The sequence below is a fragment of the Lepidochelys olivacea genome (assembly GCF_965140295.1).
Source record: "Lepidochelys olivacea isolate rLepOli2 genome assembly, chromosome: 6".
NCBI lineage: Eukaryota > Metazoa > Chordata > Testudines > Cheloniidae > Lepidochelys > Lepidochelys olivacea.
This window is the reverse complement of record NC_140416.1, coordinates 16,155,416-16,169,306: the sequence shown is the minus strand read 5'-3', so window position 1 is coordinate 16,169,306 and position 13,891 is coordinate 16,155,416. Positions and strand designations below refer to the sequence as shown.

The 13,891-nt window shown below is 44.6% G+C and overlaps 1 protein-coding gene across 1 annotated transcript in view; it reads right to left on the bottom strand.

Annotated features, from left to right (window-relative positions):
* The window catches only part of LOC311522788 (solute carrier family 9 member C1-like), a gene marked incomplete at its 5' end in the record, with an annotated part of 307,404 nt that overhangs the window by 238,725 nt on the left and 54,788 nt on the right, over positions 1-13,891 (bottom strand). The window contains one exon of the mRNA XM_084632258.1: positions 12,380-12,541. Within this exon, the coding sequence (XP_084488384.1) occupies positions 12,380-12,541 (162 nt within the window). The remainder of the gene's footprint in view (positions 1-12,379; positions 12,542-13,891) is intronic.

Sequence of the window (13,891 nt, the reverse complement as noted above, 5' to 3'; positions counted from 1 at the left end):
TGCTCCGGTGCCGCGGCGGAGAAGGCCTCTTCTTAGCCTTCTTGGTGTGCTCTGAGAACGGGGAGTGGTGCCGACTGGTAGATGGCACCGAGGGGTCGCCATGCACCAACACCACAGTACCTGGTGCCAACTCTGAGTGGCGCACTGGAGTTGGGGTCAACACTGACTCCATCAGGATAGCCCAGAGCCAAATGTCCCTTTCTCTCTTGGTCCGAGGCTTGAAAGACCTGCAAATCTTGCAGCGATCACTGAGATGGGCTTCCCCCAGACAGCGTAAACAGTCCGAGTGTGGATCACACACTGGCATCGGCTGCCTACAAGTGTTGCATGACTTAAAGCCCGGGGTACAGGGCACACCCCTATCTGGGCACACTAAACTAAAGTAAACTAATCTAACTACTTCAACTACAGGTACTACTATGATGAACGAACAAGAGTTCTAGGGGAAAGCTGCAGACAAGCTGGAGCAGATCAGTTCCGAAGCACCCTCACCGGCAGCAAGAAGGAACTGAGGGTGGGGGGAGCGCGCAGCACCCCTTATACCGCGCCATGGAGGCACCACTCCAGGGGTCACTAGGGGATCTCCCCTACTAGTACTGCTAAGGAAAAAACTTCGGGCACCGGTGCACGTGGTGAGCACACACACCTATTGTGGAATACACATGAGCAATCACTCAAAGAAAAAAAATAGCCTTCTCACAACTCCCGTAATACAATAATTATGGTGCTCTAACCCTGTCCCTGGAAGGGCTCATAGGCAGGCTGGTGAAGCAATACCTGTGGCAGGGGGAGCAAGCGCAGGCAGTTATGGGGCCCTAACACTACCCTGGCAGAGTATCAGTCAGACTGTACCAGTCCGTGGAAAAATATGGCAGTGCATAAATACTCGAACACACATGTGAGTGAAGAGAGGATTACTCACGTTGTGCAGTAACTGAGGTTCTTCGAGATGTGTCCCACTATGGGTGCTCCACTTCATGTATCGGTGCGCTCCTGTGCCATTGATCAGAGAATTTCAGCGGCAATGTCTATCTGGGTTGCACATGCGCAGTGGTTGTCTCACGGCACCGTTGGTGCCCCATCTGTCATGGATGTGACCCAACCCCCTCAGTTCCTGCTCTACCGTAGAGTCCCTATTGCAAACTCCGACGTACAGGGGAGGATGGTGAGTAGTGGAGTACCCACAGGGGGACACATCTTCAAAAACCTCAGTTACTGCACAAGGTGAGTAATCTTCTCTTCTTCTAGTGATATCCATATGAGTGCTCCACTTCAGGTAACTGTAGAGCAGTGCCCCACTGTGGATGGAAGGGGCTTCAGAGTTGCTTGAATGATCAAGGACAGCACTGTGAAACCTAACAGTGTATCCGATCCTGAGCCTCAGTGACTGCGTAATGTTTTGTGAATGTGTTTAGAGGCCCAGGTAGCAGGTCTACATATGTCCCTGAGTGGAACATTATTCAGAAAGGCAACTGAAGTCGCTAGTGATCTTGTAGAATGAGTTCTGATCCCTGATGGGGATTGTATTTTCTTCTGTTGGTAACTAAGGTGGATGCAGCTAGAGACCCATTTGGACAGTGTGTGTGTGGATATAGGGGAACCTTTTCAGCGTTCCATTGTGGAGATGAAGAACTTTGGAGATTTCCAGAAAGGCTTAGCTCTGTCCAAGTAGAATGCTAGTGCTTGTCTGATGTCTAGAGTATGTACAACAGTGTCTTGCGTGCTCCCACAGGACTTGGGGCAGAATGTACGGAGATGAATCAGTTGGTTTAGGTGAAAAGACTACGCTATTTTGGGTACAAATTTTGGGTGAGGTCTCAGGGTGACCTTATCCTTAAAATATATGGTATACAGAGGATGGGCCATGAGGGCCCCATCTCGCTTACTCGCTATGCAGAAGTAATAGTGACCAAGAATGCTACTTTCATTGATAGATGTATTAGGGAACACATAAATAGTGATTTGAATGGAGGGCCAATGAGGTATCTTAATACCAAATTCAAGTCCCATGTTGGCATAGGATCGCATACCTCTGTATGCCTATAAGGAGCCAGTTGGTAATGGGATGTGCAAATAGTGATGCCCCCTTGATGTTATGGTGGAATGTGTTAATGGCGGCAAGGTGTACTTTAATGGAGCTTGTGGATAGTCCTGAGTTTTTTAGCTCCAGCACTAACGAGAGGAGTGCAGAAACTGCATTAATGCACTTGTTTTGACACAATAAGTGGAACCTCCTCCATTTTTGAAGGTAGGTCTTATGTGCGGTTGGCCTCCTGCTGTTTAGTAACATGTGTTTAACCTGTTCCGAACAGGCTAATTCATCATGATGGAACCATATAGGAGCCACACCTTCAGATGAAGTCTCTCTAGAGTCGGGTGGAGAATCCAACCCTTGTCCTGTGATAGAAGGTTCCTCTGGAGTAGGAGATGTCGTGGTGCACCAATTGCCATCTGCATCAGGTAAGAGTATCAAGTTTGTCTGGGACATGTGTGGACTATCGGTATGACCCTGGACTTGTTGAGGTATATCTTGTGTATTACCCTCGACCACTGTTCCCTCTAAGCTGTGCGCACGCACACAGATTCTAAACCCCACACACACGGGGAAACACCATCCGCACACGCACCCGTTCACCATCACCACCAAAGTCCCAGGGCTGGCGTGGTGACGCTTCCTGGGGCAGCTCCCAGAAGTGCCCCCACCCGCAGGCAGGAGCCTGCAGTACGGGCGGCTCCCTCCTGCCCAATCAGAGCTGCGGGGGCGGGGCTTGCAGGTGCCCCCCTCGGACCAGATCCGACCCTAAGAGCCAGAGGGATCTGCTGGCTCTTAGGGTCTCTGCATTATGCCGGCGCCTGCAAGCCCCACTCCGCAGCTCCGATTAGCGCTTTTCCTGGCCTATGGGAGCCACGGAGCTCACGCTTGTGGCAGGGACATCACATGGAGAGTGGAGACCCCCCCCTCACCACTCTGACCCTAGGAGCCAGAAACCTCCCAGCAGGGCTGGTGAGTGCAGCCAGAGAAGGGGGCAGGGTGGAGTGGAGTGAGTGTCTGGGAGGTGTTCAGGATATTAATGACCGTATAGAAAAGTATGTGCACAAACCAGCGAGCTGGAGAAGTAAAAATTATGCTTTTGAATTTCTTGAAATTATCAACTGAATTGTCCAAAATGACCTCATGCATGAAATAACATCGGCAATGTTTCATACTCTAGCTGTTGATGAAAGCACTGATATATCCATTAACAGATACTTGATACTCTAAATATAGATCCATAAATTCTGCAGACTATAACTTCGTTTGGTGGACTATTATGATTGCAAGAACATGATGCTGTTTCAATCGTGTCTGCAATCAAAGAGTTTTATAAAAAAACACCAACTTGATTTAATGAAAATGGTGATGTTCACATCTGATGGTGCCTCCATGATATTGGGCAAACTCAATGGTGTGGCGGCTCAGCTGAAACGTGATATTCCACACTTAGTCCAGCAACATTGCATTGCACACCGGGAAGACTAGGGGATTTCCGATGCATGGAAAGAGGTCAAGCTGATAAGAGACATCGAAACCTTAATGAAAACTGTCTACACGGTGTTCTGTTGGTCATCCAGGAGAAAATGCAAACTTCAGGAAATAGTGGATGCTTCTGAATGCGAGGCAGTGGCTTTCAGGCCACTCAATGAAGTGCGCTGGTTATCTAGGCACTTTGCACTTTGAGCAATTATTTGCTACTATAATCCTCTTCTGGAATATTTTGAGCAAGACAAAGATACTGATCCAATTTCTAAATACTGCCACAAAAAGCTGAATACCATGGAATATCAAATAACATTAGAAGTTTTGAACCATATTTTGTCGGAGCTGGCTTCACTATCCTCGCTGCTCCAGAAAAGGGGCCTTACACCTCTTGAAGCATTTCACCTTATCCTAGGTAAACTGAACAAGATCAGAAGACTGTACCTTGGAGATTCAGTCTTATGGAGTGACAAAGTTAAGGCTCTCTTAGATATGAGCTCTCAAGAAAATAATGAAATTGATACTAGTTCCATAATAACTTTCATAAACATCTTGTGTGCACATTTTGCAAACAGGTTTCCAAAGGATGAAGTCCAGGAGTGGTCCGCTCTTGATTGTGCAGCAATAGTTAAGTGTGACTTCAATTTTGGAATTCATCAGGTCAAATCCCTATGTTCAAAATACAAAGACTTGCTGAAGAGATTGTTATAGTCAGCCAATAAGTTGACTTCAAGTTTGCAGTAGCCGAAAGAATCAAAAGACAATTGGTTTTAAGTTTCCAGGATATGGTGACATTTGCACACCAGAACGAACAGTTTCAGGATCTTGCAAAGTTGATGGATATGGGAGGAACATTCCTAGCATCAAGTGCAGACTGTGAGCATGGCTTTAGCTTAATGAACACTCTAAAAAACAAACTACGGAATCATTTACAAGTAGATCATTTGGACATACTGATGTGTATTAAGAGTTACCAGCTGGATGGAGGACTGATGGATCTGGACAGAGTTTATATTGAATGGGCAAATGAAAAAGATCGCAGGGAAAAACTGTAAGGTTAGTTTAGCAGTCTTTGACATTTTGACCAATAAGGAAATTAAAATGCATTTGTAATTACATATCTTATTCTTGGCTGATAATCATTCATTGGTATATTTTAGGAAAATTTTAAATTAAAAAAAAAACTTTTGTTTTTCTTTTTTTACGTTTGATGTCTCTATCTAAAAACCCATATAAATTGACACATATTGCAAATTAAAACATTTTAAATGTATAAGTATTTTACTCGCTTGGGCGCATTTGCTTCATGGCACCCAAATTTGAACTCTGCTTCAAAAATTTGCACAGAAGAAATTTCTTGTGCACATGGCCTGTCAAAAATTAGAAGGAATATTGCCCTTCTAATTAGAAGGACATTAGAAGGACAGCAGGAGTATCGGTAAAAACACATAGAGGAGTGTTACATCCCATTTGAGAAGGAAGGCATCCCCTAGTGATCAGGGTCCCAGGCCTGCTCTTGAGCAATAGTATGAGCTTTTTCAATTTTGTGCTATAGGAAACAGGTCAATGGATGGGAAGCCCCATTGTTGGAATATGGACTGTAGGACTGTGTTGTTTAGTTCCCATTCATGATTGTGGGAGAACCGTCTGCTCAGTGTATCCACTGTCATGTTCTGACAGCTGGGAAGGCAGGAGGCTGAGATGTTTATGTTGTGGCATATGCACCAGTTCCACAGCCTCATGGCCTCTGCATAGGAATTGGGATCGGGATCCTCCCTGTCAATTTATATAGAACATGCAGATGATGTTAATCAGTCATCACACCTACTGTTTCGTTCTTTATCAGTGGGAGGAAGTGGAGGCACACATTGCAAACAAAACATAGTTTGAGTAGGTTGATGTGTAACTGTGTCTCCGCCAAAGATCATCTCCCCTAAATGGCATGGTGTTCCAGGTGAGCACCCCAGCTAATTAATGAGGCATCCGTTGTAATCAATATGGATGGCGGGTCTTGGTGGAAGGGGATCCCCGTGCATACATGCTCTGCATGTATCCACCACCACAGAGACTCTTTGATCTTTGTGTGCACTGTCAGGTTGCTGTTCAAGATATGTTTCTTCGGTATATAAATAGAATGCAGCCAGCTTTGTAGGCAGCGCATGTGCAGTTGTGCATGTTTTACCAAAAAAGTAGTGGCTGCCATATGTCCTAGTATCTGTAGGTAGGTATTGTGACAAAGTTCCTCCTCTGCCGTGGTGGGTCCTGTGCTTATTGGCAGATTTTCTCGCCTCAGAGGTTCACGGCAGCCCTCAGTTTGGCCACTTTTGTGGCTCAAATCTGCAATTCACTCAGTTAGCCTTATCACTGGCCAGCATGGGGAAAGGAAGAACAATCCCCGCAGTCTCTGCTGATCCACCTAGTGGATTGGGGAATAGGTCAGAGACCTTCCCCTCTGGTGGAACCCACAGCCAGTTCAATTCCTCCAGTATCAAGTAGGGAGTTGGGGGGATGGAGGGAACCAGGGCCCACCCTCTACTCTGGGTTCCAGCCCAGGGCCCTGTGGATTGCAGCTGTCTACAGTAGCTCCTGTAACAGCTGAGTGACAACTACAACTCCCTGGGCTACTTCCCCATGGGCCTCCTCCCAACACCTTCTTTACTCTCACCACAGGACCTTCCTCCTGATGTCTGATAATGCTTGTACTCCTCAGTCTTCCAGCAGTACGCCTTCTCACTCTCAAGTTTCTTGCACCTCTTGCTCCCAGCTCTTCACACGCACCACAAACTGAAGTGAGCTCCTTTTTAAAACCTAGGTGCCCTGATTAGCCTGCCTTAATTGACTCTAGCAACTTCTTGATTGGCTGCAGGTCTTCTAATCAGCCTGTCTGCCTTAATTTTTTCCAGAAAGTTCCTGATTGTTCTGGAACCTTCCCTGTTACCTTACCTGGGGAAATGGGACCTACTTAACCTGGGGCTAATATATCTGCCTTCTATCACTCTCCTGTAGCCATCTGGCCCAACCTCATCACAGTATGTGCCAATATGCATGGACTCTCCATAGCTACTGAAATAAGATTTGTCAATGTCAAGAATCTGTACATAAGTAGTGATACTCTGGCCTCTGTGGAGTCAAGGTGTGCTCTGATGAAGTCCAATTGTTATATAGGGACTAGGGTTGATTTCTATTAACTTTATCTGTAATCCTAGGCTCTGAAAGAGCTCAATAGTCTTTTGAGTAATGTTGATTGCTCTGATTGAGTGGGGCCTCTTAGTAGTCAGTTGTTGAGGTATGGAAATATTATTATCCTGTTTGTGTAAGTGTGCCACCACTACTACACTCACAGTGCTGTGGAAAGGCCAAATGGTAGGACTCTGTATTGACAGTGATCCATTCCTAGTGTGAATCAAAGGAATCTTCTGTGAGCAGGATGTATTGTGATGTGGAAGTAAGCATCCTATAGGTCAATGGCTGAAAACCAGTCCCCCTTTGCTAGCACAGGTACTATCATGGCCAGTGTAACCATCTTGAATCTTTGGGCTTGTACAAACTTGCTGATCTCTCTGAGATTTAGAATCCCCTTTTCTTCTGTGTTAAGAAGCAATGGGCATAGAAACCTTTCCCCCTGTGTTGTGGAGGAACTTGCTCCATAGCACCTAATTGTAGAAGATGGTTTACTTCTTGTTGCACAAGGTGCTCGTGAAAAGGTTCCCTGAAGAGGGATGGGGAGGGGGGTTGAGAGGTTGGTATTGAGGTGAAAGGGATGGAGTAGCCTGATACTGTGAACAAATGGGCCCTAGAGATCATACTAATTGATGCCCAGACATGGTAAAAATCATGTAAATTGGCGACCCAAGACCTGGCTGGTCATCAATATTTGAGCGGTCAGGTGAGGGAGGTCATTCAGACCCTCGACCAAATTTTCAAATTTGTTGCTTAGCCAATGCAAATTGTGACGTAGAGGGCTGGGTCTGAGATGCTCTACGTCTCTGGGGCTTCTGTCTTTGCCTCTGAAGATGTATTGTCGTTGTTGATATGGGAGTGAGGTGTCCCTGCCATGTTGGTATGGTTGATATCGTCTCCGTTTCATTGCAGGTGTGTATATCCCAAGAGTACAGAGGGTTACCTAAGAGTCTTTCATAGAGTGGAGGACCTTGTCGGTTTTGGCAGAGAAAAGTTTTTCCTTGTCAAAGGGAAGATCTTCCACCTTTAATTGGAGGCCCTTCAGAATGTCTGATGGTTAAGGCTACGTCTTAGTCACAGGTATTTTTAGTAAGTCATGGACAGGTCATGGGCAGTAAACAAAAATTTATGGCCTGTTACCTCTCTACGACTTTTACTATATACCCCTAACTAAAACTTGGATGGGGGGTCCACAGGTGCTCTGGGAGGGGCGGTCCAGGGGAACCATGGGTGCTGGGGTAGGTGGCCTGGGGCCCTCTCTGGTGCTGGGGGGCGTGGGCCACGGTGCACGGCCAGGGACCCCTGGTGGTGCTGGGGGGGGTTAGGATTGGCGGGGCTGGCAGGGGTTCCCTACCAAGCTCCACATGTCCCCGCAGCTCCTACGTGGCGGAGGGGCCAGGGGGCTCTGCGAGCTGCTCCCGCCACAAGCCCCGTTGTGCACGTCCCATTGGCCAGGAACCACAGCCAATGAGAGCTGCGGGGGCAGGGCCTATGGGCATGGGCAGCATGCAGAGCCCCCTGCCTCCTCCTCCACCTAGGAGCTTCAAGGCCATGCCAGTGGGAGCCAAGCAGGCCTCCACCCCAAGGTAAGTGCCTCCCCCCCCCCCCGGCACCTACCAACTCCCTGCCCCTAGCCCTGAGCCCCCCACACACACCCAAACTGCTGCTGGCCGCTGCAGAAATCACAGAGGTCACAGAAAGACATGGAATCCGTGACAGACTTGCAGCCTTACTTATGATTGCAGGCAGGATGCCCTGCACATTACAATGGCTATGGCTGTTCTTGCAGCAGTGTCTGCCACATCAAGGAACATTTGTAATGTAGTTCTGGTGACATGTTGTACCTAGGGGAGTAAACCTTTGCACTGTTCCCACCTCTCCTCTGGAAGGTCATTAATAAAATAATTCAGTTTGCCATAGTTGTCATAGTCATATTTGGCCAGGAGCATGCTGTAGTTTGCCACGCAGAACTGTAAGGTCTCAGAAGAGTAGACCTTTTGTCCAAACAGGTCGAGCCTCTTCTACTCCTTATCTGCGGAGTGGATCTATACTGTGGCTGTTTGCCATGTTGGTTTGGGGCCTCCATTACTAGGAAATTGCGGGAGGGGTGAGAAAAAAGGAAGTCTAGACCCTTGGCGGGCATGTAATACTTTCTGTCCGCCCTCTTACGTGTTGGTGGGACAGTAGCTGGTGTTTGCCAAACAGTCTTTCCTGGCTCCATCAGGGTGTCATTTATTGGTAGCACAATTTTAGAGGTTTAAAGAGGACTGGAGAATCTGGAGGAGTTTGTGCTGTGTGTCAGACACTTCCTCGAGTGGGATCTCCTGACTCTGCGCCACCCTTTTAAACAGTTTTTGGAACTGGTTAAAATCATCGGCAGTGGTGGGAGTATTATGGTTTCATCTGGTGATGAGGAGTTATGCACAGGTGATATCATGTCCTGCTCTGTGCCCTCCTCCTTCTCATCCCCCATTTCGTCATGGACATCAGAGGTCTCCTGTATGCAGCATGGTGGTGGCAATCTAATCTCAACTCTAAGTGGGGTTGGATGCCAGTTGTAATGTGCCTTGTATGCTGCCCCTGGGTCTCAGGATGGCCATTGCATAAGAAAAGTCACGGGTGGGCACATCCATGGCTGTCCTCTTGCCCACATTGGGCCTTTGAGTTCATGGGTCCCAAAGGTGGTCTGTTTTCGATAGGTGAAGAGTGGCACGAAGAGAAAGCAACCTCTTCCTGTTTGTCATCCTCATTGCTAGAGAATGGCAGGTCAGTGGGTGAGGCTGATTGCTCCAGTGCTGTATGCTCTGGGGGGCCATCGGTGCCAAAGAGCAGCGAGAGAGATACTGAGGATACCATGATGTCTTTCTGGTGTAGAAACTGATGTGGTGCCTTCGATTTTGTTATCGATGTCAGTATTTTAGACAGTACCATGGACGCTGCCAGCGATTTGCGACCTGACTTGCTCGGTGCGGACGATGCTGTCTTTGCCAAGGAAGTCGTCAGCACTAGTGGTGGTGGCACAGCCATTGGTGAGGGTTTCAGAGCTGTGTATTTCACTGGTGTTGTTGGTGCCATATAGTAGGAGGAAGGTTTAGATGTGCGCCTCGACTCCTTCTCTTTCCAATGGAGTTCCAGTGTGGATGATGCCAGAGGTGCCTGGTGCCTCAAAGGTGCTTACCTGCAAAGTGGTTGGCACTGAGGACAGCGACCTAGCAGGAGACCATTTCTTTTTAGTCTCTGCGCTGAGGTCATAGCTCTTTTCCTCGATCTTTTTGAGGAATAAGCCTTGTGCGTCACTGAGGGTAATGTACCTGGGAGTCTTTTGCCCTGGGTCAGAGGCCGGTCGGAAAGATTTCTCCATCAGAATGAGCTTCAGATGGAGGTCTTGATCCTGTCTAGCTCTGGCCTTCAAAGTACTGCACTGAGTGCACTTCTGGGGGACCTATGACTCACCAATGCAGTGGACACAGAGGGAATGACCATCAGACAGGTATAGCATCTCAGCAGGTGCCACATCTTTTAAAACCTGGAGAACCAGGCATTGTTGAATGGGGTTGAATGTTTCCTGCTCGAGGCAAGAAGAAGAAAAAAATTAAGTAACTAAGACTAACTAAATTACTACTAACTATACTATGAAACTTAAAACTATTTCTAACTACTTTTTCTAGGTTTGTCACAGATGTTGGAACACCGCTATGGAACTCCGTCTCAGCCTAGGGCAATTGAGAAGGAACTGATGGTGTCGAGTCGCACATACAATAGATGAGGTGCCAACGGCGCTGCAAGACAACCACGGTACATGCACAACCCAGATGGACACTGCTGCTGAAATTCTCCAATCAACGGCACAAGGGTGCACAGACACCTGAAATGGAGCACCCACAGGGACATCATTCGAAGAAGAAGAATATCTTTCTACGTAAAAAACGTACTGTGCATAGTTTTCAAATTTAAATAGATTTCTCTCTTACCTGAAAATGGTATTTCTGTAATGGACAATGTCAGTCTCTAACCAGAAGACAGTTTTGCTTAAGTCACTCTTGAACAAGCAGAAATGACTAGTGAAAGAGCAGAAGTTCTGACCACCAATGCAGGTGATCTAGCAGCCTCTCCCATGAATGCTATTTAACTCACAATAAAGTATATTTATAAGTTGAGAGGGGAAAGGCACTTGGCTGGAGTGAGAAATGGTTAAAGAAGAGTAAGAAAATCACACCCAAGTTTTGCTTAAGTGAAGCACTTAACCAATGATAATACAACAGAATAAAAACTTGAAGTTGAAACTACATATAAAGAAAAAGTGATTGGCCTCAATAAAAAATATTTCAGAAATAGGACAAACAACAAATAGGCACACTAACAGTGCACCACAGTATAACAGAATAATGATCTTATTGACTCTTAATAGATAAGAAAACCTCTCTCTTCTCTGAATGGGTAAAATCAACCTCTAACTTAAGGGGATCTATGCACTATTCACTCAACAACAACAGGGCAAGAAAATTTCTCAAGATCAGAAGTTAAAACAGCCTTGAAAAAAGCTGTATCAGCACAAACACAAGTGTCTATAGTGTCAGTGACCCAGAGCATTATACATATCACTGATACATATTATGATTCACCTGAAAAAAATATTTTTGTGGGCTTTTAGCCTCTGAGAATAAATGGACAAATTCTCATGAACCCCAAGCCTCTATGTTCTATTTATATAAAGTTGTATGGCCTTTTAAATGTTTTGAATATGATGGCACCCCTTTGACAGAGGCTGGAGCTGTGAATTACCTCTGAAAGCACTGTGCATCATAGTTGAGAGGTTTGACATGGGACAAAGACTCCTAACCCAGGCCTGGATGCACTACCTTGTCCACCTGATTTGAAGCACAGCAAGACTACAGAAAGATTGAGCCTCATATCTAAATTCTGCAGTTTCATTGTCTTCTTATAGCTCTCCAAAAGTGACATAAGCAAAAAAAAGTGCTATGTAATATACTGACTGTCCATGTGAGGCCATCTATTTGCACTGAAAACTTTATGTGGCCATTTTGCAAACACCATATGTAATATTTTGTAATCTTTTTTCTTTTGAAAAGAAAATAATTTAATATATAACTAATCGTGTTAAACTTATATAATAAAATAAAAAATATGTACAACGTAGCCTTGTTAATGTTAGTATGAGAACAGTAAAACTTTCATTTACTGACCTGCAGTGCTTAAAATTGTTTAATGGTTTACATTTTTCCAGTTATTAGTTTTAATTCCTCTCTACCCTGCAAAATTGAACTCATGGTAACTAAGGCACCTGGATTTACAGGCAGACAGATATAAGGAATTATATACAATTTTAAGATGCTTCTTTAGTGTAATATTAAAGTTAAAAGCAGTCAAATGCAAAGTAACAATGCAGAATTTAAGGTTCTCAATACAACATTAACCTGGTCACATAACATTTATGTTTTTGATTATTTATTACTAGGTTTACATGTTAAATATGTAATTTACCGTATTTCTGTTTATGCTGTTAAATGTGTCACACATGGCTAGGTTAACATCACTGTAATGTAACATTTTTGTTAGTAAGTAAATGTATATTTGAATACACATAACAAAAAAAACCCTCAGAAAATCAGGTTCAGTTTTGTTTAGTTGAATTAGTAGGGGCACAGTTATGCCTTATCTTACCAATGAAGAAAATCAGGTATGTCATTGAGAAGCTTAGAATTACTTCAGTTAATCCATCATTGAAGACATGAGACAGCCAATATATAACTATTCTTGAACTCAAAAATCCAAATATGGTACTTCCAAAAAATTTTAATACTAGTTTAATAACAACCTCTTTAGCTGTAAAAGGAGAAAATAAGATTGAATTATAAATTAGTAATTCACTTTTTTAAAATGCATTAAAGTGGAGTTAAAATTTCTGTTGCACAAGAGTGACTTCTTGTCCCTATATCTTCTGGAATGCAAGACTTCAACACACCAAATTCAAACATTCGATAACTAGGAAATGCTCAGCTAAGCTCTCTCCACGTATCTTCAAAAAGAACGTAAGTTTGACAAGAAAAAAAGCCCACAGACTTATGAAAACCAGGAAAGATATTTGAGGACAAGAAAGTATTGTAGTACAACAGCAATCTTAATTAATTTTTGTAAGCAAATTTCCATTGTATTTTTAAATATGTGGATTAGCCAAGCTAGAAGAGGGTTCTGACATCTCTATCAAAAAATGAGTTTACTCTTTCATGGTTGGGCTATCAAATCTTTGCACGCAACATCAGATAATAATTTTAATCTTGCAGAGTTTAACTCGGGGTCATCCAGAACAACAGCCCTCCAGAAAGAGTCACTGCTGGGGATGGGCTGCAAAGGTAAGAGCCTACCCACAGTTGAAAGTTTTAAAATTTAACGCCAAGCTCAACACTGACCACAGTTCTACTTCATCTCTAAAAACCCCTCCAAACAATCTGTCATGAGGTATAGGACTATGGTGACTACAGTGAACTATACATAAAACATCAAAGCTCAGAAACAAGAGTGCCATTAATCTTGGGGAAAATTGGAGCTCCAAAAACATGCTATGAAGCATAGTCAATGTTGTCAATTAAAAAAAGTTACATAAAACTGACAATGGGACCAAACAGTCCATTTGAGGTCCTCCTGATGACCTCCAACAGAGAGGTGATTGGAAACACAAGATCCTTCAGAGTTTTTAAAAGATAAATACACTCTCCATAACAAAAATGATGAAAAATCAATTTGTTTGGTCCCCTCCTCTAAACAGCCACAATAGGGTAAGACCTGTGGTGGCCAGGCTCTTATAAACCTCCTAAGATTCAGAAGCACTGGTGGGTCCCCTATGATGATTTGGGAGCTTTGTCTGTCCAAATTATGAATTCTGGTTGACAAAATGAAATTTTATAATAAAATCACTGTAACATGAATGCCTCTCTCTCTCTGTTTCTACCATGTCTTACCAGCCTAAAAAGCATGTCTTCCTCAGACTGAGGATAACAGGAAGGTACTTTGAACAACCCTATTCAGGCGCAAACACTCAAATAACACGTGACCTCAAGCTTAAGAAAACCAATTTTATCCAACCCCTCTGCAGGGATGGGGGGGGAGGGCTGGGCGGGGGGAAGTTTGGAGCAGTAGAAAGTTACCAAAAGACACAAGAAAGGAAGCAGATGTTGG